Source organism: Pithys albifrons, chromosome 25, assembly GCF_047495875.1.
Source record: "Pithys albifrons albifrons isolate INPA30051 chromosome 25, PitAlb_v1, whole genome shotgun sequence".
Lineage (NCBI taxonomy): Eukaryota > Metazoa > Chordata > Aves > Passeriformes > Thamnophilidae > Pithys > Pithys albifrons.
The window spans coordinates 2,408,279-2,432,075 of record NC_092482.1 but is presented as its reverse complement, the minus strand read 5'-3'; the positions used below and the strand labels follow the sequence as shown (position 1 = coordinate 2,432,075).

At 47.2% G+C, this 23,797-nt stretch overlaps 3 protein-coding genes and 1 long non-coding RNA gene across 6 annotated transcripts; 3 read left to right on the top strand and 1 right to left on the bottom strand.

The window, feature by feature from the left end:
- The first annotated feature begins 65 nt into the window (after positions 1-65).
- On the top strand, positions 66-5,519 carry HOXB7 (homeobox B7). Of its 2 annotated transcripts, none has more exons than XM_071577152.1 (3): positions 66-157; positions 1,392-1,745; positions 4,565-5,519. In XM_071577152.1, exons 2-3 carry the CDS (start codon positions 1,508-1,510, stop codon positions 4,816-4,818), a joined length of 492 nt encoding a protein of 163 aa, XP_071433253.1. In that variant the 5' UTR covers positions 66-157; positions 1,392-1,507; the 3' UTR covers positions 4,819-5,519. The 2 variants fall into 2 exon arrangements, with proteins under 2 accessions (XP_071433253.1, XP_071433252.1); XM_071577151.1 differs by having other exon boundaries at positions 72-157; positions 1,150-1,745.
- A 2,303-nt stretch (positions 5,520-7,822) lies between these two features.
- LOC139682669 (uncharacterized) lies at positions 7,823-23,664 on the bottom strand. Its single transcript, XR_011699664.1, has 3 exons — positions 23,448-23,664; positions 12,886-13,180; positions 7,823-8,807 (listed from the first exon to the last, which is right to left on the bottom strand). It is a non-coding gene; the product is annotated as an uncharacterized lncRNA (long non-coding RNA).
- HOXB6 (homeobox B6) lies at positions 7,991-17,766 on the top strand. Of its 2 annotated transcripts, XM_071577150.1 has the most exons (3): positions 7,991-8,078; positions 14,878-15,465; positions 16,709-17,766. In XM_071577150.1, exons 2-3 carry the CDS (start codon positions 15,057-15,059, stop codon positions 16,966-16,968), a joined length of 669 nt encoding a protein of 222 aa, XP_071433251.1. In that variant the 5' UTR covers positions 7,991-8,078; positions 14,878-15,056; the 3' UTR covers positions 16,969-17,766. The 2 variants fall into 2 exon arrangements, with proteins under 2 accessions (XP_071433251.1, XP_071433249.1); XM_071577148.1 differs by lacking the exon at positions 7,991-8,078 and having other exon boundaries at positions 11,210-15,465.
- On the top strand, positions 19,752-22,655 carry HOXB5 (homeobox B5). Its single transcript, XM_071577142.1, has 2 exons — positions 19,752-20,563; positions 21,480-22,655. The coding sequence occupies exons 1-2, from the start codon at positions 20,014-20,016 to the stop codon at positions 21,725-21,727; spliced, it is 798 nt and encodes a 265-aa protein (XP_071433243.1). The 5' UTR covers positions 19,752-20,013; the 3' UTR covers positions 21,728-22,655.
- Positions 23,665-23,797: the final 133 nt, after the last annotated feature.

Here is a 23,797-nt window from a genome sequence, read left to right as displayed (position 1 = left end):
GCCGGGCAGGGGCTGGGGCCGGGGGGCTCTGCTGCCTGCGAGCCGCGGGGAAGGGGAGGGGGCCGGGGCAACTGCCATGGCTTCTGCTCTTGTTGTTCTTTCTAACAGTTCCTGGGTGGTGACAGGTTGGGAGGCTGTGTGGAAATCCTTCCTGAAGGTAACGTGTCTTGTTTTTTGTCTTTTTTTTTTTTTTCCCCCTCCTTTCCTCGTCTTTCCATGCCCTCCCCACTGTCCCCCGCAAGACGCAGCCCAGCTTTGGGTCCCCCTTCCTTTCCTCTCACTCATCTCGCTGTAAAAAACACATTGTCAGTCGCGCAGCTGAGCTGTTCTCTCTCGAGCTGCCCTGCCACGGCCAGAGAGGAGTGCGGGGACTCACATAACCTTGGGGAAGGAGAATCAGCACAAACCCCAGATGCACATCCACCATTGTCTGCTTTTCCTGCCTGTAAGACTTTCCTTCTTTCTACACACCCCCCCCTTTAAAAAAAAAAATCGAGGCAGATCTCATTCTGGAAGGTCTCTCTGCTTCTCCAGCAGAAAGCAAATCAGCCAGCTGGTAAGGTTTTACTTCTGACTGTAATTGAGTCCTGCAGAACCGCTGACACGCGAAACAAGGGATCTGTACACTCTCTATTTTTCGCAACAAGAAAAGCAAATGCCAGCTCAATACGGAGCTCAAAGCCTGTGGCACTGGAATAAATTAGATATAGAGCTGAATGGCATTTGGGGGGGAAAAAAAGAAGCATGAAACTATTAGGTATCAATGAGACATTTGTCTTTTTTTTTGGGGGGTGGGGGTGGTGGTGGGAGTGAGGGTCAAGGGGGGAGAGAAGGGAATTATGTACAGTCTTGTGAAAAAGTAGCTCAAAGCCGAGGAAATGGTGTGAAGGAGGGAATTTTAGACGGGATCAATACAGGGATAAATAGAGCTCCCTTCCCTTTCCTCCAGCAGAGAGAGACCGAGAGGGAGTCGCTGTTTTATCAGCAACGTGCTTTTACCCCCCTCCCCTTTTTTCTCTTTCTCCCTCGGTCTAAGCTGAAAACTGATTACAGGTTGCTTATCGACTCCAGCACAATTTCACCCCTTCCAGCATAGATCTTGGAGGGTTTTATATCGCATCAATTATTTATCATATTTTATAAATCCAGCCGCACAGTCTCGTGCCCCCGAGGAGGGGGCGGGCGGCGATTGGCGCCGCAGCAGCCACGTGCCCGCGCGTCACAAGGGCCGGGAGGAAAAAGGCTCCTTTTTGGTGTAAATCTGGACTCTAATTCCGTAATATATCACGGTACCTCGTAAAACCGACACTAAAACGTCCCGACCTACAAATCACCCGGCCAAATTATGAGTTCATTGTATTATGCGAATGCTTTATTTTCTAAATATCAAGCCGCAAGTTCGGTTTTCCCATCCGGAGTCTTTCCCGAGCAAACTTCTTGCGCTTTCGCCTCCAACACCCAGCGAGCGGGGTATGGGGCCGGATCCACGCCTCCCTTCGCCGCCTCCATGCCCGGGCTCTACTCCAGTGGCAGCGCCGTGCACCCCCAGCCCCCCAGCATGTACTCCTCCGGTTACGGCCTGGAGCCCGGCTCCTTCAACATGCACTGTTCCCCTTTCGAGCAAAACCTCTCCATGATGTGCCCGGGAGATGCCTCCAAGCAGAATTGCAGCAAAACGGACCAGAGGGACTCAGATTTGCAAAGCGACAGTAACTTCCGTATCTACCCCTGGATGAGGAGCACAGGTAAGTCCCAGCCGCCCTAAAGAAAGGAGCCCGGGCTTGGGGAGGGGGGCGAGGGGGTGGGGGGAGTGTAAATTATTTGATGGCGTGCGCAGGGGGTGGCGGAGGGGGAGGGGGGAATTGTCCCCAACTCCTTTCATGACGTTTCACTGAAAACGCATCTTCAAAAGAGAGAGGGAGAGAGCGACACACCACCCCCCTCCAATCCCCCCCCTCCCGCCATAAAGTCATCCTTTTAGCTTTAAATATTTATTGGTGCTGCTGGGGCTGTGTATGTGCCATGCAAAAGGCAGTTTGTCTTGGAGGGGACAGACAGAGCTGCAGAAATAATGGCCAGCCCCTTCTTCTCCTATATTTACAGGATGGAGATTGTGTTACCCCCCATGTAAACATAGATATGGATTCTGAAGGAAACTAGCTATGGGAAGTGCTTGTAAGCTTGGTTTGTTTTCTGTTAGATGGCAAAACCTTCGTTTGTGAGCCCCTCCCAAAGTCCCAAACGCTGCAACTCCACGCAGCCATCAGAAACAGCAACACGATTCCATTCAATTAAAAGCTCCTCTCCCAAAACGGTGACGCTCCGGCCGGAATTTGGATGGATGGAGGGATGGATAAGGGTGGGGGGTATGTTGAGCTCTGTCCCCAAAACGTCACCGGGAAGGGGTGCGGTGTGTCCTGCACTTTGGGGAAGGAGCTTTTGGGGCCCGTGGGGTGCTCAGCGTGGCCCTGTTGGGAGCTGGAGGGTCTCGGGGGCGCTGCTGGGGCCGTCCCACGCCGGGTCACGCTGCCCTCCCGCACATGTGTCTCAAACTCTCCGCCTTCAGTCACCAACGTGCTCCGTCGCAGGGTATTAATGTCAATTAACATTTAATAAATATCCTTTTCCCTCGTGCGGGAGCGGCCCCGGCTCGTCCCGGCGCCCCCCGGGCCCCCTGAACGGAGCTCGCCGGGGCCGGGCTGGGCGCTCCGGGCCCCACTCCTCCAGCTCGGAGCAGTTCGGCCCGTGTCGATGCACACGCGTGGTTGTGTTTACACTCGTGTAGTCCTGAGAAAGGGGGAGAAAGGCGATGCTGTCCCGTCTGGGAGCGGGGGAGAAGGCGTGAACTCATTTTCCAGCCGCCAGATTGCAACTTGAGAGCATCATCCCTGCGTGCGAGACGCTCTCCACCTCCAAAAATATCGGGAAAGGGCTTGTTAGGAAACCTCGGGGGCGAGAGAAGTGCGGGCCAGCCTCCCTGCGAAGCAGAGCTAAAAGGAAACAGAGGAGCAGCCAAAGTGTAGCTGCTTATAAAGGCAGGAGTTACCCTCACACTTATTTGGTGGTCAGTTCTTTCCATTACCTGCTCCATAATTCATTCATTTTTACAGTTGATTTATCAAAGACCAAATATTTCTGGTCATAAACACTTCATCTCTGCTTTTATCTGACTTTAGATTTAAGAAGACTCCCCACTCCCCCCTCTTTTAGCTTATGACGCTGCAAGGATCAACACTGGAAATGGTTTGGAAACAGAGCAAAAGCTCAAAAAAAGCCCTGGATGCTCTGGGATTTACTGAGCCTAAAACCAGAAAAACTCGACCTGGGTCGTAAAAGAGGGGTCCCCCCCTCCCGCCCCTCTTCCCAGTGCTCCATGCCCACTGTGCGATCGCGCTTGTGGAATTTCATCAGCGAGCAGAGATAGAGTTGTCATCCCTATTCAGCAGCAGTTTATGGCTCTCCCCTCAGCGGATTTTACAACCCACATTCCACGACCTGCACATTTTTACTTTACAGCTAGCCTGGCTATTTTGCCTTTTTTTCTCCTTTTAATGACTGGACCTTTTATTCTTTTAGAAAGAAAAAAGGCTGGGGTGGGGGGAAAAAGGGGAGAAGAAGAAGAGGAGTCCGGTGGAATGTGTGGAGGAGAGGCCGAGGGCTGCTGCTCACCATCCCCACTGCCCTGGGAAAGAATCTGTTATGCCATAGATACACCCAACATTTACACAGAACACAGAGCCAGGATCACAAACACCATATTGTAGAATAATTTCCAATCAAACTCCAGGAAATGTCGGGTGGAGGGGAGAATCAGGAGCTGGGCCCTTTCCAAACCCTGTTCGCAGGCAGCTGGGGGGTGGTGGGGAGCCTGGAGTAAGTGTTGAGTCACTTCTCATCTGCACAACCCCCAAAAGGAGCAGCTTGGGGGGAGAAGGTGCTCTGTGAGCCCCAGAAGCCGCTCTGTGAGCCCCACAAGTCACTCCTGTGGGCCCAAAACATCCCCTGAAATGATTAAGAGCATCACACACCTTCCAAGCAGGCATCCTGATGACAGCTTTAAGAGAGGACAAATAGTTGGATTTGTGTAGGTAGCAGATGTCTCTCTCTCTCTCTGTTAGACTGTATTTCTTTATTCATTCCCCAACCATCCCAAATTTCTGGTGTCCAAATGAAAATTAAAGCAGGAACTCAGAGTCTGACCAGGGACAGGAGGGCAGGAAACTTTCTGAACTTTGTTGTTCACTCACAGACACGCACAGACACACGTATAAAAAAAGCTTTTCCGAGCTGAAGGGAAGTCAAAGCTGGGCTGGTTTGGGGGTGCTGAGAACAGAGAAGGTGAGGTGGGGAAACCCTGGAGCAGAAGGACTTGATCTTTCAAATAAAAGAAAGGCCGTGTCAAGTTGTGCAGTTCCTGCGGGGATTTTGCCCCTCGTGGGACTGCAGGGGATGGGTCCTTGCTAAGCTGCACCCAAAGAAAAAAGCGAGAGAACAAACCAAACCAGCAGCCCCCAAACCATCTCCCCAAATCCTCAGCTGACCTGAACGTGCTTTTATTTCCCAGGCACCGACAGAAAACGCGGCCGCCAGACCTACACCAGGTACCAGACCCTGGAGCTGGAGAAGGAGTTCCACTACAACCGCTACCTGACGAGGAGGAGACGCATCGAGATCGCCCACGCCCTGTGTCTCACCGAGAGACAGATCAAAATCTGGTTCCAGAACAGGCGCATGAAGTGGAAAAAAGAAAATAAAACTGCCTGCTCCGGCTCCAACAGCCAGGAAAAACCAGACGCGGAAGACGACGAGGAGGAATGAGAAGGACGAGAGGTGGATGCAGGAAAGGTGGAAACCCACACGAGAAGAAAAGGGGGGAAAACACACAGGAGAAAGAGACTATATATAAAAATAGAGAAATGATAAGTGCATAAATAATTAAAAACCCTAGGAGTGATACGCTGTGTTTCCTGACACTGAAAAAAATACTACCTATATTAAAGTCTTTTTTTTTTGTACAATAGAATATCTACCTATTAAATGTGGCTTTAGAGTCAGAATAGACACATTTTTCTATGTGAGCCTTCCTCTAGTCCCAGTAATTTGTAAATCTCCGTTTGTACTTCGCTGTGTACTTTTTGGTAAGAAGTAACGTGGTCGTGTTTAGCACCTTTAATTTAGAAAATGTGACCTGAAAGCCTGAATGCAAATTACACTTAGCCTATAGAGTCCTGTACATAATATGAATTATTATTATGCCTTCTCCCTATAACCTCTGTGGTTCTTTTCTCCTCGCTCTGCTCTTTTGTCTGTGTATATTTTTACCTGGATTCCTTGGTTGTTCAAGTCTCTACGAAAAAAGAAAAAAAAAAGGAAAAAATAAGGGGAATTAATATTGTGCTACGTAAAATATTGTATATCAAAGTAGCAAATTATTTAATGGTGACGCGTTGCTTTTTTATTGTTATTATTATTTTCCTTGTCTTTGATTATTATTCTTCAAAATAAAAAGGAAATCTCCAATAATACCCAACGCGTTGGGTGCGTTTTTCTTTTTCTTATTAAAAATAACACACTGGCTTTTGGAAGGGCTTTTTCCCGTGTAAAAGAAATGTGATAAAACATCCTTTTATCCGGATCTATCACCTAAATTTCTCTCATTTTCTTTGAGATAGAAAATCTTTTCAAATATATTAATATTTTTTCAGTAGATTTGGCGAATACAGTGAGATATAATTGATATTTGGGGCTCTCGAAATGCGGGCTGGTCTCTCTTCTCTCTCTCCGTCTATGATTGAGCTGGGACTGTTACTGAGGAAGGTAAGAGCAAAAAGGAGGAATGTAAAGAACACAGAATCAGCCCAAATAATCTTTCCGCTCCTTATTTTAATTCTTCTTGTAACTAATTGCAGAAAACCTATTTTGTCGTGCCTTTAGTTTTGGTGGTTTGTTTTTTTTTTTAAGATTCTCCCTCCACCCTTCAATTACTTTACTGCGGACTGGAACTCTTTTCATTAGCACCAAATAATGTTTAGCATCAAAGCACGCATAAAATAAATTAAAGCAATTAAACGCAGGGAGGAAAAAAAAAATCAACAATGCAAAACAAAAGGCGAGTAAATTTAAGCACTTGCGCGGGGGAGCATCATCCGCCTCCTTTTCCTCCTCCCATCCCTGTTTATTTACATTGCCAGGCTGCGCAGTAAAGACGCGGATTCCTCCCGCGGAGGGTTCACGTAATTTACTCTCCAAATGCGTTGCGCAAGATGCACAAGGAAGAAAAAAAACGCAGCCAGCTCTGGAAGGACTTGGCTATGGCAGCTTCCCACCTTCCCCCTTCCTTCGCTCTCTGCCTCTCTCCTTTTCCACCACCCACCACCACAGATGACTTCATGCCCCGAGCGAAGGCGCAGCGCATCCTTTAGCAGGTTTTTAGCCAAAATAAGGTGCCACGTCAAGCATTTGCGCGCCCCCAGATTTGCTGGATGTGCCGCATACCCTAATTATGGGAAGCCCGTTATTAAAGGAACGAGCTATCGTGGCTTTTCACACACTGAAATTCCCACTTGAAGGGTAAATAGAGGGAAATCTTCCTTTCTCCTTGGTGAAATCCCTTGGTGAAACCACTTTGCAGGAGCGCTGGGTGCATAGAGCGGATGGGAAAAAAAAAAAAGAAGCGATTCCAGAAATTTCCCGCCCCCTCCCACTCCTGGACCGCAGTGGCTCTGCTGGTTGCGCCCCCCCCGGCCCGCACCTCTGCGGTTGGGGGGCAAGCAGGAATGGAGGAGAATTCCAAGGAAAAAAAGGCAAATCAAGTCATATCGGCGCTGCAGTGTGTTCAAGGCAGGGCAGTGGTTTACGGGTGGGGTGACCCACCTTGGCGGACCCGCCCCGAGCTGTACTGGGGGTCGCGGAGGGTCTCGGGAGAGGTCCCGGGGGCTCTCGGGGGCTGTTTGGCCGTGGGGAGCCCGGCGGGCACGAACCCCGCCGGCTCCGCTCTGCCCAGGGCATGGGCACCCCGGCCATGCTTTTAATGCCTTTATTTCCCTCTTTCCCCTCCCGTCCCGAAATGTCCTAATTGCCCCTTTCAACAGAAAGGATCCCAATTGCGTAAAAAAAAAAAGGAAAAGAAAGACATCCAAAATCCCGCCGAACCCCACTGTTTTACTGTGCCTTTCCCCATTTAAAAGCCAACCCAAACCTCGAGCTCTTTATTCTGGGGGGGCTGTTATTGTTCATACTGTGAAGGGATATTCAATTATTTCTCTCCAACGCTCCCCCCCGCTCCGCATCCAACCAAGGAGTGGGGGGGCGAAAAAATCCCCGAACTCCTTTTCATATTCCTTTATTTTTGTTTAAAAAAAAAAGATGGCGGCTAAGAAAAAGACTGCTGTTAAACCGGTCATGAAGAAATGCAATAAATTCCTTGTTGTTTTATGAAAATTTACAACTTTGTGATAGAACTTTATGAGTGGCTGGGTTCTGGGATTGGCCAGAGCCGGTCATGTGGACTGCTAACCGTGAACATGAACTTTTTATTATTTCCCATGTGGTTATATTGCACCATTCTTCTGTCCGCTGCACCTTGGGTCGGATCAGTGTCCTCTATAGGGCTCTCGCCTCTTTACATTTTTTTACTTTTGTGTATAAGCTCGATAGGGCTAAAACAGGGGAGAGGGGAAGGGGGGGCCGCCTGAACACACATCCACACGCACCCAGAGCCACCCACCTCCTCGCACACACACGTAGCAAAAGAGTTATAGGATTTTTTTTGAAATTTTTATTATTATTATTATTATTAATTTTTTTTTAATTCCTCTGTTAATTTGCCTGCTGATTTGGGATCTCAGTAATAATGGAGGGGCAGAGGAGATTCTGGACGGAGTGGAGGCTATCATTTTTCAAAGAGGGAAGTTACTCCATTTTCTATGCAAATGACAGAATTGCAAGAAGCTCTCACAAGTCAGAGAGGCAATCGACGGCTCTCAGGTTGGGACAATATTTGTCAGCTAACAGATAAGCAAACGCTGTCTCTCTCTCCCTAAATATTTTACTTATACCACAGAAACGGACGTCAAAAGGTAAGGGAATAATATGTTTCTCTTCATTTAATATTTTTCTTTGAGAAAATGCATTTGTCAAGCTGCCTTTTCTGTTTCATTCCCCATCTCCTTCTGCCCGGGGACTGGGGGGGTGATAGAAAGAAAAGGGTGGGGTGATGAAGAAGGGAGGCACTGGAAGAAATTAGGGGTGGTGGAAATCTGTTTAAGTGACAATTTCCCCGAAAATGTGTAACGTGAAGGCGAGGTAAAGAGAGAAGGAAGAGAGAAAGAAGAATGGAAGAAAGCGTAAAGAAAGAAACTGAGAGAAGGGAAGAAAGAAATAGGGAAAGAAAAGAGAAAAATATCAGAAAGGCAGAAAAAGAGAGACTGAAACCGAAGGGGAAAATAAGAAAGGAAATAAGAACGAGAAAGAAGAATGAAATAGCGGACTAAGAAGGATAAAAATTAAGCCTGTAAGGTCACCTGGAGATAGTAGATTTTGAATGAAGGATTTTCCAGTAGCTCGGTGACGGAGGCTTTTAGATACTGCCTTTAAAAAAATACCAAACCCTTTGTGGGTAGTTGTCGCGTTTTATTTTTTTCCCCCTCGCAGAATCTCTTGCCAGTTTGCCTGTCTTGAGGCGAGCCCAGTAATTTGGCGAAGTTTGTGTGGAAGCCAGTTGGGTTTTGCGTTGCTCTCCAGGGTCATTATTATGTGGGTGGTTTCTTCGGAGAGGGCAGTTCGCGGCAGTCCTCGGAATTAAGGTTCTGGAAATTAGTTGTAAAAAAAAAAAAAAAAAAAAGAAGAAGAGAGAATTAAAAAAAAATGAAAAGGAAAAGAGAAAAAAATTAATAAGAATGAAGCCAACCCAGAGCGCAGCGCTCTCATTGTATTTTAACTCCCAAAAGAAGCTGACGTTGCGATGCAATAAACCTCCTTGTATTTAATTGCGTTCTGCGGTGTTAAGGGGCTTTACGGCTTTCCCGGCCGGAATACCGGCTTGGATTTCAGCCCCACGGTGTGTCGGGGCTTTCCCACACCAGGTTATGTGCAAATCTCCCTCTCCTTTGCTGTCTGATACCTTAACGCTTGCCTTCCTTTAGGAAAATATTATTCCGGAGATGCCCGTCATTTTAAATGTCTTTTTTTTTTTTTTTTACCCCTCAATATTTCAAGGGTGAGTTTTGAAATATAGTACTAATTGCTACTGTTACGAGGTGATTTTTAAATAAGATAATGTAAGAGCCTGTGCATGTGAAGCGAGATTGAGTAAGAGGAGATTCATTACTTAAGCATAAACCATTTTATGACGTGACGATTTATCTCATCTAAACTGACTGTGCCTGAATATTGTGTGGACAAGAGTAAATGATCGCGACTCGTGGAAGTAATAAACAGAAAGACATTTTAAAAAGCCATTTCTTCCCGAACCTGTTACATTTTTCATAAATCACAGGGTGGAAAAAATGAATGCGGGTTCAGTCGTCTGTTCTCCTTTTCCCCCCCAATCTCTCCGTCCTCGTTTTTTTTTTTTTTCCTATTCGTAAGGGGAAAAAATAGAAACAAATATGTAATTTATGAACCTTGCTTCAAAATGCTTTTATGCCGATTCTTCCACATCCCGCGTGGGCAACCACTTGTGGAACCCACGCACCTCGGGGCGGGCAGGTCTTTTGAACCATCCCATTCCCTCCTGGATGGGCTGACCGAGAAACCTCCGTGCACCCCGTGTGTGTGTCTGTGTGTAGGGGGGTGTCCGAGCTTCTCCTGGCTGCTTTCGCCTCCTGGCATCCCGCTTGTTTATTTAGGAAAAAAGAATAAAACGGCATAAAGGGCGGGCAGCCCCCCGCCGCGCGTCCCCCCCGGTGCCGCCGCCGCCGCGCTGCGGGACTCGCCCATTCCCCGCCGTCTGCTGCCATCTACCGTCGGCGGCGACGGGTGGCGGCTCCCGGGGGGCTCCCCCGCAGCCGCTGCCCCGCCGGGGGGGGGTCCCTGCCCCGCCTGCCCTCCGCTCTCCCCGCACCGCAGCCCCTCGGCCGAGAGCGGCAGCGCTTCACCCTCAAGGCCCGCTGCGAGTTGCGAGGGGGAGATGCGCTTTGGGCATGGATGTCCAGCATGAAGGTGTCTGTGTGTACATTGTCTGTATGTATCACCTTTAAGGGGATGTAAATACATATGTAAGATGCGCAGGCACATGTATGTGCGCTCGCATGTGGGATATGGGCACCCCGTGTGCGTGGCTCGATCTATGGAATCATAGAATCGTAGAATCGTACAATCAGTTGGGTTGGAAAAGGCCTCCGAGACCATCAAGTTCAACCCTTGGTCCAACTCCAACCCTACACATCCCCCAACCTGCCCAGCGCCAAATCCATACGTGTCCACATCCATCCATCCATCCATCCATCCGTGCGGCACATCCATCGCCTCGCACCCACCCATGTGCACACACGTGGAAGAGGAAAGGTGGCTGGTTGGTGGCTGAGGGCGAGCACAAGAGGAGATGTTGTAAAATGCGGTGTAATCGTGACGCGCGAGGCCAACGGGAGGGGTGGGTTTGCAGCTAATCATAAAAGGCAGAGGAGCTTTTATTTATTTATTGCTCGGAGTGGTCATTTCGGTGGGGTCTGGAAAAGATATGTCAAGTCGTGCTCACAGGATGGAGGTGGTTGCTGGGGAAGGAGCTGGGAGCAGAGGCAGACGACGGATCACTTTTAAGTTACTGTAGGCTTTGAAGGGACAATGCGTGTCTGTGATTTTAAAAGGTTTCTCTCTCTCCCTCCCTCCCTCTCGCCTTCTCCCTCTCGTTTTCTCCTTCTGTCACACAGTTTCCTGGCAACTGTTTACGTCTAGACTAGGGACATTTTCTCGAAGAAAGTGAGATGTCCAGGGACTATGTGAAAAAAAGGAAAAAAAGTTTCTGTCTTTTGACCAGCAACAGCCATGATTAACTTGTTCCATGCTGTAATTCCCAACAGCCCCCAGCATTCCCTTTCAGCATTATATGATCCGTCTCGCCTTTTCCTCTCCTTCTCCCTGCTTTCCCCACATTATTTGACCAGCAGCCCCCCTTTCCCCTTCCCAGGATCTGCTTTCGCGGAAATACTTGGGTCTGGACGCATTTTGACTCCCTCTCCCTCTCTCCCTCTGCCCTCCCCTCGTCTCCTCCATTCCCACCCCCCACCCCCCCACCCCTTTTTTTTTCTTTTTGTTAATAATTAGCCGCACTCTTTAATGGAACAATGGTAGATTATTATTGCTTCTTTTCAAAGATCCCATTAACAAGGTTATTATGCACTGCACGGGAAGTCAGGTAAATTAAACTTAAATTGCTGGAAATTAAGTTTCAGGCGGTTTTGCGCGGGGAGAGCGAGAGGGTTTTTACACCTTCGGGGATCATTGTTTTAAATACTCCAACTCTGGAGCTCACGACTCCGTCGGGTTTATTTTCCGATGTGATTTTGGGTGTGCATGAGCATTACAGGGAAGGCTTCACTGCTGCCAATGGCTTTCTATGTCTGAGTTCCAAGAACAAGGGCTTTTTTCAACTGTTTTCGTGGTGTTGGCTTGACTTTATGGCTGCAATAAGTCCCTCGGTAGGGAAACCCCCGCTGTGTTCTCACTTCAGAAGGATCGGGAATTCCAGCTCCCCATGAAAAAAAGAGAGTTTCATTTTTTATTGGAACCAACTGCACTGAACTTTTTACCAAGTTCTTAGCGGCTTTAGCTTTCACACAAGCCATGCTCTGTTCTGTTTGCATTTCGAAATATTTGGGTGTTGTTTTAATCCCCTCATCTATCTGCCTGGCTCTGCTTGGTGGGCTTGATGTTTGTTGGCCAGAAAAGCAAAGAGACAAAAAGTGGGACCTTCCTGAGCGGGGAACTGGAGTTGTACATACTGTAAATACTTCTCTTTATCTTTATTTATACCCTGGCAGTTGAGTGATGTCTGTCAGGAGGGAAAAGCCGCCTTCCCAGGGCAGTTAAATGTGTTATACCACCTTCTGGTGTCTCTCGCAAGTCCCCCACTTTATTGCTCCCTCTTAACAAACCTTGTGCCTGTTTTTTGAGGAGATGAGGCCAAAAACTGAATAAAGATGCTTCCATTGGTGCCCTCAAAGACCAATCTAACTTAAGGGCTACTGTATGAGTTGGCTTCAGCCGTTATTGCTCCTGTCTGTCTCCCTCCCGGCTGAGCTGGCGTTAGAGGCGTCCAAAGAAAATATATTCGCAAAATCCGTCTCAGATTTACTTCGGACCTCAGGCAGGAGGGCGTCTGCTAAACAGCTACACTAATAACCCAGAGGTTTATATTTTAAATTTCACATTTAAAGCCATCGAACTGGGAATGGAAACCACCTCAGTGCTAAACATTCTGTTCTCGGAGATTTAGTGCGGTTTAAGACCTTTGATAGTATTTACATGTATCATAGGTGGCAAATCAATTAGACCGCGGGCCTGACCCTCCAGAAGATGAAAACTATGACACGCTTTGGGGTTTGGTTTTTTTTCTCATGTTGGGAACCAAGTTTTCTTTTTTGTCTCCCCCAAATAACCGCCTTTAAGAGGAAAGGTTTTTTTATCTATAGGGCATCTAAGATGTCAGCAACAAGCAATTAGCAAGCGGCCAGCTTCAATTAGAGTATTTTTATTTTCTTTTAGAATGACGACTGTCAAACTACGCAAAGAGCCTGTTTCAACCACAAAGTACTATAACAAGCAGCATTGGGATCTGGGGGAATAAGATTTTTTTTTTCTCAAACTATTTGTAGGGATTTATTTGCGGAGCAATCACGAGAAGAGGGAGAAAATATGAGAGCAAACATTTTCAGCAGATGTACTCACGCGTTGAATTATCAGGACATCCCATTTCTTTGCCCAAAATTTGCATGCGGGGCTGTTCATGCCAGATAATCGCTGGGTTTGCAGAGCTACAAATATTGCGTAACTCTCTAATCAAATGTATGAGCAGTTCAGCTCCTGCAAAGCTGTAAACTTCAGGCTCTTATCCGAGCTTTTCTGTTTCCTTCTTCTCTAGTCATCGTTCCCTTTCCATCGCACTTCTTTTTTTTTTTTCCCTTGCATACCAATAAAGCAGATCTACGTAAGTTTGGGTCCATTCCATACACAAAGGGAAACTCTGCAAGAACAAATATAAAAGATATCAGTCAGAGAGGGGGGGGAGGATGGAAAACTACTTCCTTTGCATGTTATTTCCTTGAATTATAAGGATTACGTTTCAGTCGAAATGTTCATTGCAGCCGTGGCATGAAACAATCTTGGCTTTGCTGCTGTAAACACGATGTTTAAAATAAATTAGCTCGTAATAAGATCCCGGTTTCGGAGATACTTAAAGCTCCGTCAGAGAGAGCCGCATTGGCAGCTCTACAGCCACCATGTAATATGTGTAATTCTAGATTTGTAGCACACACATTCACAGATTCAAGTAGTGGGGAGTGTGGATTATAAGCCATGTCATTTCACTGCGTATCAGACCCGACAGACAGATGGTTACAAATTCGGACAGGAAACAAATCCTTGATAAAACGCCAATGATCGGGGCACAGTCCTGGGGTTAATTTAGGTGGATTTTTTTTTCCTGTGCGATGAATTTGATTTTCTCACTTGAAAATAAAGAAGGAGGTGAGTAGAGATCCAGCTCTACCTTGAGCGAAAGAGGAGCTGAAGGGGGGGACGCACAGGTAGAGCAAAGCACATTTCGGGCGAGGAGATCCGGGCAAACCGGGAGAGGCAAAACCCAGAGCAAAGTGGAGCTTTTAGGGCGACCGGGAATTGCTCGAGACTTTCGGTGTTTGCCTTTTCAGCCTTTTAACTTCGCAAAAATAGGTGTTTGGTAGTGGGGACGGACTCAAAGTGGGGAGATGCAAACCCGCGGGGTCCCTGCACACCTCCGAGGCACCATCACACCGCAGCTTTCCTCTCGTTAAAAACACCCCACCAACATCTCGATCGGTAACAATCAATAAACTCGGCTTTTGACCGTAACCCAAGGCTCTTTTTTAGCCATAAAAGGTCGGACATAGATTTGGTATTAACAAAAAAACGCAAGAGGGCACAATGCGGTACCGGACACGGGAGGAGATCGAGATTTAGCAAAGGATAAAGGAAATACTTCGATTTTCCATTTATCTTCTGAATACGGAGCTTTTGCAGAAAAAAAGAAAGGGGAAAGATGCAATAGATGCAAAGGGAAGGTTGGGTTCAAGCGAGCGCAGCTTTCCTGAGCACGGAGTGCTAATCTATGGTAATTAGACAAGCACGAACCGAAATAAGTTGTCAAAACCGATTTAATCTCATAGAGCAAATCTAACTTAATCAACTCAGCTGGATCTCCTCCTTGCAAAGTTCGCACAAAAAACTTTTTATTTCATTTTTTCCCTTTTTTCCCCTCCATCCTGTTTTACTTAACTCTAGCGAAGTACCCGGACGTTTTAGGACGATTGGTAAACACGAGGGGTTAAAGTTTTCCGAATGCAAATAATTAACTTTCCCCCCCAGCACACTTACAGCGGATATTTCTATACGTTATATGTGTGTAAATATATATGGGCGCGCTCACAGCCATCCGTGCAGACGGGAGCTCGCACACCCCCGCGCTGAGCTCCGGGGGAGGGAGGAAGGGAGGGGGGGAACACACGTTTATTTATTTATGAAGCTCCGAGCGCGCCGGGAATGTTTCTTTCGGCAGATATTATATATTTGGTTAAGGGGGTGCATTTCTGTTGTTTAAAAGGGAGGGAAAAGGGGGTGGATGGTTTGTTCTTGGGGTCCCTGGTGCAATCTCAGCTCCTCATGGGTGCTATTTTGCAACCTCAGGCGCCTGCTATTGGTCAGCCCATGATCAGATGGTTGTATTTCCTTGTGTCCCTCGCTGGCACCACGCCATCTCCCTTCAGCTAAAACCCAATCTCCGATATACTACTAATAGCTAAACCACTTGGACTATAAAACACAACAAATCATAAAGCCGGGAAAGGACGGCAAGGCTCCTTCCAATGAGTTCTTATTTTGTCAACTCGACCTTCCCGGTGAGTCTGGCGGCGGGGCAGGAGCCCTTCCTGGGACAGATCCCGCTATATCCCTCGGGCTATGCGGATCCTTTGAGGCACTACCCCACCACCTATGGAGCCACGGGCGTCCAGGAGAAGGGCTATACCTCCTCTCCTTACTACCAGCAAAGCAACGGAGCCTACAGCCGCAGCTCCGCCTGTGACTATGGGGCCGGCGGGTTTTTCAGGGAGAAGGACCCTGCGTGCGCCCCCCCGACCCTGGACGAGGTGCCCTTCGCCCCCGAGCCGCGCAAGTCGGACTGCGCGCAGAGCAAAACTGTGTTCGGAGAGAGCGAGGAGCAAAAGTGTTCCGCCCCGGTTTACCCCTGGATGCAGCGGATGAACTCTTGCAATAGTGAGTTTACTCTTTTACAGAAATAAATACATCAATCTCCTCCCCCCCTTTCTTATTTGTTAACCGCCAGAGAGAGAGAGCAAGCGAGCGAGGGAAGCAGGAATAAGGTTCACTTTAGAGCCCAAACTTCCAGCGGGGAAGTTAGGCGACATGAGAGGCTCCAACTTGCTCCTGACACGCACCAAAACTTCCCACTGCTGCACTGTTTTCTCCCAGCAGCCCCCCCAGCTAAAAACTTTGCCCCGTATTTAAATCCCAATACAGTATTTCTTCCCCCCCTCCTTTTTTTTTTCCACATTCCAGTTTGCGTGTCACTCAGCTACAACGATTTGTCTCTGTCTTTCCCCTACACGCACAGGGAGATATCTTTTCTAAATCAGATCTGGATGACTTTACACACACACACACACGGACCCACACCCCCACGCAGCTCCCTCTCTCGCTGGCTACCCGATCTGGAGTTAAATAATACAAAAGTGTTTAAATATGTGGAGGGAGACGGTTACATTTTTAATGAAATTCACACATAATGAAAAGTCTGCCTGGGGAGGATTTTTTCCCCCGTGGTGATATATGACTTCTTCAAGCGCTGTTTACTCAATCAGAATTTAAAAAGAAAAAAAAAAAGTGGGGGGAAGAAAAATAATAGAGGCTCACTATACTCCTTCCCATGTTTAGATGCATTTGTTGCCTTTTAAGTTCCAAATTGATGTCCATTAGCGCAGGGACATAAAGTGTTGTGTCCTCTTTAATGCAGAGTTTGGGCAGATCGATTCACTTCATTATTGCTTAAATGCTCAGATCTATTACAGTTGCCGGTAGGGTGGAAAACAGCGAGGGCGGGCGAGGGGGGGTGAGAACACCTTGCGATTTTTCATCCCGGAATAAGATAGATCTCGCCCTGTCTCCCCAGCCCTGCCTGCAGCCTGGCAAGTTCAGCAGTGTCCCCCTGGCCGGCTGCCTGTGCGCGGCTGCGGAGCCTCCGCGGCTGCGGCCCGGCCAGGGAACCTCGCAGGGGCTTCATTTGGAGTTGGCCAAAGCCTTTGGAGGGCAGGGGAGAAGGCGCAGCATCCCCGTGGGTTATCCAGCACCTCCGCGGCTCCACTAAACCTCGGGGCTCCCCCCTCTTTTTCCTTCCCCGTGTCCTTTATTCCCCTCCATCCCCCCCCTCACGTTTTATTCCCTGTTTTTTCCTACGTGTCTCCTATTTGTGTGCTATTTTTTTTTTTTGCGGGTGTCACAGGTTCTTCTTTCGGGCCCAGCGGCCGTCGAGGCCGCCAGACCTACACCCGCTACCAGACTCTGGAGCTGGAGAAGGAATTCCACTTCAACCGCTACCTGACCCGGCGCCGGCGGATCGAGATCGCCCATTCCCTCTGCCTGACAGAGCGTCAGATCAAAATTTGGTTCCAGAACCGCAGGATGAAGTGGAAAAAAGAGAATAAATTGCTCAACTCCTCGCAACTCAGCGCGGAGGAAGAGGAGGAGAAAACGGCGGAGTGAAAGTATTATTTAAAACACACACAGAAAAAAAAAATAGGGAGTGAGTGAGTGTGTGTGAGAGCCGAGAGGATGAGGATGAGGGGGGTGTGGGCTGGCTGCGAGGACAGGGAAAACCCGCACGTTGGTGGGACAAGCCCTCTGCAGCAGCGGCAACAGCCAGAAAGTTTGGGCCACCAATGCCATGGACTCGTATTCCCAGTGATCTGTCGTGTCCAGAAAAAGAATCAGGCTTCTAGTTGCGTTTTTAATTTTTTTTTTCCCTTCCTAGACCTCCTTTCCCTCCCACTCCATCCCCCTGCCCCCGAAATGAAATAATAATAATAATAATTAAAAAGTGAAGAGGTAGAGAGAGAAGGAGGGAAAGAAAGGGAAAGACAGAAGACAAAAAAAAAAAAAAGGACTCCTAGCCGTGTTTCTACCCTTGGTGTCACTGTTAGTAATCTGCTAACTCTTGTATTTAATGGAAGTGCTGCAATATATGTCATTTGGGGTGTTTATTGTCCTCATTTTGTAAAAATGTTTCATGCACGGTTGACATAGGTTTTTTTTTTTCCTTTATTTTTTTCTCCTTTGGTAAATTAATCAAGCCCTGGGGTCTTTGTAATTAGTTTTGGGAGGTTTTTTTGCCTTTTTTTTAAAAGGAAAATCTACTGAAAGAACGAGTACTACCTAAAAGGATGCAAAAGCAACAACAGAAAGTTATATTTTATTAATTTTTGTACGTGTTGTGTTTGAAGTTTGTCTTAGGTATGAACATGGAATTCTCTAATAAAAGCGAAGTCTTCGATCTCACGCACACCACCCTGTCATTATTATTGCTATTATTATTGTTATTATTATTATCTTTCCCTTTTCCAGGGGAACTTGCCATTCTTAAGGAGCAGAGGGTTGTAAAGAAAGCCTTGCTTCCCTCTGTGTGACAATGTCTTCTAATCTGCAAGGACAAGCAGCTCCAAGCACACGGAAGTTACAGTGGAGAGATAAATCTGGTTTTCCCTCTTTTTGTCTAATCTTAAATGGAAGACCTTTCACCAATAGTATTTCCTCGCTGACATTCTGCTTTAGTATCGCTCTTTTTTATTGTTACAGTACAAAGAGTTATGACGAAACGGTCTCCATATACATAATAAATCAAGGAAAGAGGCAAAAATATGCTCTCATTTATCTGCTAAAGATACCTAACATTTGCCTAGCATCTTTCAAACATCTGGTCCCTTACTTCATATCCCCAAATCAAAGTGAAGTGTATTGCAAAAAAGTCCAGATTTCAAGGGAATTTGCCCCACAAAAAGAGGAGCTTCTCAGCTCCAGGAATAAAACCTCAATTTAAGGCGGGGGAGAAAAAAGGTGGGAAAAATCTAAACTGAGTCTAACGAGCTCTTTTGAAAGAGCAGTTTTTTTATTTTCACTTGAAAGCGTTTCCAATGGCTCCTTGGGAGAGGCTGACTTTGCTGGGGATGGGATGGGGAACGTTTCTGCTCCGTCCCAAGGAATCTTGTGCAAATAGCAAACTTTTTCTGGGTTTTGGGAATGAAACGAAAGGAAATGCTTTTTCTGCTGAGGGATTTAGGACTGGAAACAAGCGACCAGCCCAGCCGATTTCGGATACCGTTTTCTGCAGCTTCACGGGGGGAAAACGCCATGAAACAGCATCTCCTGCCTCCCATCCCCTTTCCCCATTCCCCACCAGAAATACCTATGTATGAATGCATTCCCCCATGCCACAAGCTGGTTTAATGTCAGTCACTTTTAAAATCAATTCATGCAGAAGCTTCACAGCTGTAGGACATTTACTATTATTGCCACGCTTTTCATTGCCCGTAATTATTATAATTATATGTCACTTTCAATATGGCGCATAATTTCCAATGAGTTGCAGACAAGCATATGAAATTCCTAAACTGCCTTGGAAAAAAAAAAAGAGACTGAAAAGAGAAGAAGGGGGGAAAAAAAGAAAGTAATGCTTAACAAAGCACAGCTCTTTCCCAACGTTTTTGCCAGTTTCAGAGTGCTTTTGCTCCCCAATATTCCTTGCAGGTTAACAAATGGAAAGGAAAAACCACGTAGCACAATGCTGTGTTCAAAGAGGACGTGAAACGCTCAGGAACAAGAATATCCTAAAAGCAACGTTGTCAACCAGTTCCACCGGCCGGATTTTCCCTCCTTTTCCTTTCTCCCACTTCCCCCGCTCCCCCCACCTTTTTTTTTTTCCCCTCCAGAATTAAGGTGCGACCGCATCGCTGCTTCCACGCTCAGCGTGCAAGAAACCTCGACTTTTCTGGCAATAACCATGTGAAATAACCCCAAGCAGCCACACTACCCCTCAACAAGCAGCTTCTTGTTGCCCCCCACTTCAGCTATTACAAAAGAAGACCTCCCGGCCTCACAGCGCGACCCGGCACCTCATCCCTCGCCGCCTCCCAAACTTCCCCGTCGCTTTTCACCAAAGGAAGAAATTAAGACTTTAATAAAAAGAGCAGCGCGACGAGGAGAAGCCCCACGCGGGGAGCGCGGCGCGACACCAGCCCACCCACCGCCCCGTCTATTTTTCCCGTTTCATCCCGGCGTTCAATTTTTAATTTTTTTTTTTTTTTATTTCAGGGTGGAAAAGGGGGAAATAAAAGCGTTGCGGGGGGGGGGATGAGGAGCCGGGGCGGATTTTGGGGGGCCCCCCCGGGTGGGCTGCACCGCCCCCGCGTTGCCGGCAGGTGGCGCGGTCCGCCAAGGTGGGGGGCGATGGCGGCGCCGGCGCGCCCGGGGATTTGGGGCGCCGCGCACCGACTTGGGCCTAAACGACTCCGCGATCGTCATTATTTGTAACCATAGAGCATGAATTACCTCTTGAGGTCATCAGTGAGAATTTACGACTGGTCAACAAAAGCACGTGATTCCCAAACGCACCCCCACCCTCCCCCCATATTTGGCCGCATACATAGCAAAAACGAAGTACAGTGCATTGCTATAATTCATTAATACATCATAAATCGTCAAGCACAGGGTTATAACGACCACGAGCCACAAATCAAGCCCTCCAAAATAACCCAAATGAGCTCTTACTTTGTAAACTCGTTCTCAGGGCGCTACCCAAATGGCCCCGACTATCAGTTACTAAATTATGGGACCAGCAGTTCCATGAACGGTTCTTACAGAGATTCAAGCACCATGCATTCCAGCTCTTATGGCTACAACTACAATGGGATGGACCTTAGCATCAACCGCTCAGCCTCCTCTAGTCACTTTGGGGCTGTGGGGGAGAGCTCCCGCGGTTTCCCTTCTCCAGCTCAGGAGAGCAGGTTTAGACAGGCGTCTAGCTGCTCCTTATCTTCTCCCGACTCCCTTCCCTGCTCCAACAGCGAGAGCCATGGAGGCAAACCCGCCCCGTCCCCCTCCGACCAAGCTACTTCTGCCAGCACCACCAACACAAATTTCACAGAACTAGACGAGACCAGCGCGTCCTCGGGAGCCGACGAGGGCACTCCAATAAGCAGCAGCATCCCCCGAGCGCAGGCAGAGCCCATCGCAACCTCCACCGCAGCAACAGAAGGGCAGGCACCTCAGATATTCCCTTGGATGAGGAAACTTCACATTAGCCATGGTACAGCTACTTCTTTTTCCGTCGTTGTCGTTGTTGTTGTTTATTTTCGCACACCCCTCTCTTTTTCTCTTGTGTTTCTTTTTTTCCTTCCCCCCCCTCCCGTTTTCCCTCCCCACCCCCCCACCCCACTCCCTTTTTTCTCTCCTTCCTTTTTTACGGTGGAGGCGCTTTGATCAGAAACGCAGCTATTTATTGCTTTTGTATTTCTTGCTCTGATCGCTGCTTTAAAGCTGCCTCTGGCGCCTGGAAGGTGTGTGGGGGGGTGGCGATTTTATTTTAGTTTCGCTATTCTTGTCGCGATATGGGCGCTTATTTTGAGCTCTTAGCACTATGTGGATGGTGGGAGAAAGTAATTTAAAATTTGAGGCGAGGGGGTGTTCCTTGGGGGTGGGGGGGAAGGAAAGAATTGACCATTAAAATGGCATTATTTGCACAGATGGGTCTCTCAGTCCGTTCCTACTCTTATTTTTCTGGGTGTATTCTTGACAATCTGCTCTTGACAAAACCAAAATTGCGAGGACATACACGGGGAATAGCGACCCCCCCTCTCCCTTCCCGGTTTTCTCCTGGAGACAAGAAAGCAGCACTAAACCTGACGTCTCTGCAAACAGACCCAGAAACACCCAGGCAGAGGCAGAAAAGGGAGATTTCAAGAGCTCGCTTCTCCAGTTAAATTATGAATATTGAGTTGGGAATGTCGGTTCTGGAGGGGCCAAGGGTGGGGGGATTTACACGTGTCTGGGGGTGTGGGAGAAAGAGGGAGGGGGCCCTGTTATTTGGGGAATAAGCAGCTTTCCTTGCTGCGCCAACAAGGCGAATATTTTACCTCTGTTTTAAAAAAAAGAAAAATAGCCTTAAAAAAATAATTCTAGCAGAAAGCCAAAACCCAAACCCCGCTGTTGTCCGTGTTATTCAGACATGACTGGACCAGACGGTAAGAGGGCGAGGACAGCGTACACTCGCTACCAGACCCTGGAGTTGGAAAAGGAATTCCACTTCAATAGATATCTCACCCGCAGGAGGAGAATAGAGATCGCTCACGCTCTCTGCCTCTCCGAGCGCCAGATCAAAATCTGGTTCCAGAACAGGAGGATGAAATGGAAGAAGGATAATAAACTGAAAAGCATGAGCTTAGCCTCGGCGGGCAGCGCCTTTCAGCCATAAATTCTAGAGGAGGAATGTCGAGGAAAGAAGAGGAGACGAGCAAGAAATACGTAAATAAATAAATAAATCGCCGCAGATCTTAGTTTCTGAGTACTGTACAGTGAGGCACCTTCTTTTCGGCATGTTGTTGATATTCTAAAACAACTCGTATGGTACCGTTATCCCAGGACTGAGTTCATGTCTTGTTCTGTTTGTTTTTTTTTTTTTTTTAATTTTTTTTAATTAAATTTTATTTCCAGATGCTCCTCATGCTCTTGTTGTTCTTATAAATGTATGTGTCCGTGCTCTCTTGATGCTTTCTGGAAAGCTAGCATGTGTTATGTGAGCCCTTTAAATGTTATAACTTATTTATAAATTGAGAACAGATACGGTTGTTTGTTTATTTGTTGGGATTTCCCCCCCCCTTTTCCGAGTTTACTGCTTTGGGGTGAGTTCTTCTCTGCCTAAGCTAAAATCGGGGGTTCCTGCACTACAGTCGCAGAAAAAAAATAGCCTAAAAAACCAAACAAAAATGTAAAAAAGGGGGAAAAAAGAGGAGGAAAAAAAAAAAAAAGGAAACAGCTCTTGTATCTTTCTGTCTTAAAATTGTCCAGTCTGTGTTTTAGTCCAAACTTCAGGCCAGGATTTCTAGTCCCAGGCTGATATCGAGACGTACTCTTAGACGTGGGTAAACTTCACTATTAAAAAAAAAGAAATGTATAAAATCGGACCAACAATGGAGTGCTCTAATGTTTGTAAATACTAGAAATATTTCTGATGTGACTAATAGCCGGGTCGTAGTGGGCAGAGTGAATGCAATGTTATGTGTAAAAATGGCATCTGTCATGTCTAGCTGCCTGTTAGTACTTTGCCAATAAGCTTTTTGTATTTGTTTGTAGCTTTACTTGAAGTCAAATAAACGTTTCTCCTACTCACAAAGGCTCCCAGTCGCACTTTATACCCAAGCTCTGAGAGTTGCAGCACATGCTAAAGCCGGGGAGATGCCTGGCATGGAGCTGAGCCTGTGCTGGGAGCCCTCAGCAGAGCTGCAGCCCCTCCTGGGCATCCCTGGCAGCTCCGAACCCCCAAAGATCCACACCCAACACCTTTCTGGCACCGCACGGGAATAAAACACAAGAATTCACACCCCCCCAAACGCCGCGTCCCCCAAAGCAACACAGACACCCCCCCCCCATCGCATCGTATCGCACAAACTGGTTTCAAGTCCTCCAAGTTGCAACAACGCGATATAATAAACCTTCTCCCGGCACATTTCTGTGCCTTGGCAGACAGAAACACCACATTTAAAAAGCCAGAGGTATTAAAGCCACAGAGATGGACACGTAAAACTGCGCTCGAGAGAATCACAGACCTGTGTGTCGGTATAGATTTGTTAGAGATATAGAACACGTCTAGAAATAACACATTTCTGTGCTAAGCTGAGCTCTCCGCCACTTCTCCTCCTCGGTTTATTGTGCTTTTACCTCTTAGTTTCTGGCTCAACATGTAAATACCAGCTCGCAGCTCTGTAACTACTGACACTACAACGAGGCATTTTGGCTGCAGATAATTTAACATCATCAAAGATGGCAAATGTTGCCATTTCGCTACCTAGGGAATCTAACAAGGCACGAGATACTTCGGTTTAAAGTCGCTCGATTTGGCAAAACGCCGCTGACATCTCTACAACACAGCTTAGGCTTTTTGTTCGTAGCAAGTAAAGTTGGAGCTTAAAACTTACCAAACTTAATCTCCCACTGTTTAGGTACTTCTTAAGTGATTTTGAGAGGGATGTGAAGTGGACTGTCAGATCCCAAACCATTTGCTCGCCTTCCCTTGGTATTTTTTTTTCCTTTCTTTCCTTTTTTTTTTTTTTTTTTTACCAATAGCAAACTATACCAAAAGTGGGTATGACATTTAGATGTCAAATGGATAGGGTTTTATCTAGAAGTTAGATCGTAAAAATCGCCCAGACCTCAGACAGATACCCCTCACTGGCTCTCAAAAGTCACGTGAGGTCCATAAAGTTAGTTTTATGGTTTTGGGGAGTTGACAATGTACAATATATTTCACATTCTCTAGAATGTTAAG

Coding starts and splice junctions, on each gene's coding strand:
- HOXB7 (XM_071577151.1), top strand. CDS start 1,346: ATGAGTTCATTGTATTATGCGAATGCTTTATTTTCTAAATATCAAGCC. Junction 1,746..4,564: donor CCCCTGGATGAGGAGCACAG/GTAAGTCCCAGC, acceptor TTTATTTCCCAG/GCACCGACAGAAAACGCGGC.
- HOXB6 (XM_071577150.1), top strand. CDS start 15,057: ATGAGTTCTTATTTTGTCAACTCGACCTTCCCGGTGAGTCTGGCGGCG. Junction 15,466..16,708: donor GCGGATGAACTCTTGCAATA/GTGAGTTTACTC, acceptor CGGGTGTCACAG/GTTCTTCTTTCGGGCCCAGC.
- HOXB5 (XM_071577142.1), top strand. CDS start 20,014: ATGAGCTCTTACTTTGTAAACTCGTTCTCAGGGCGCTACCCAAATGGC. Junction 20,564..21,479: donor GAAACTTCACATTAGCCATG/GTACAGCTACTT, acceptor CGTGTTATTCAG/ACATGACTGGACCAGACGGT.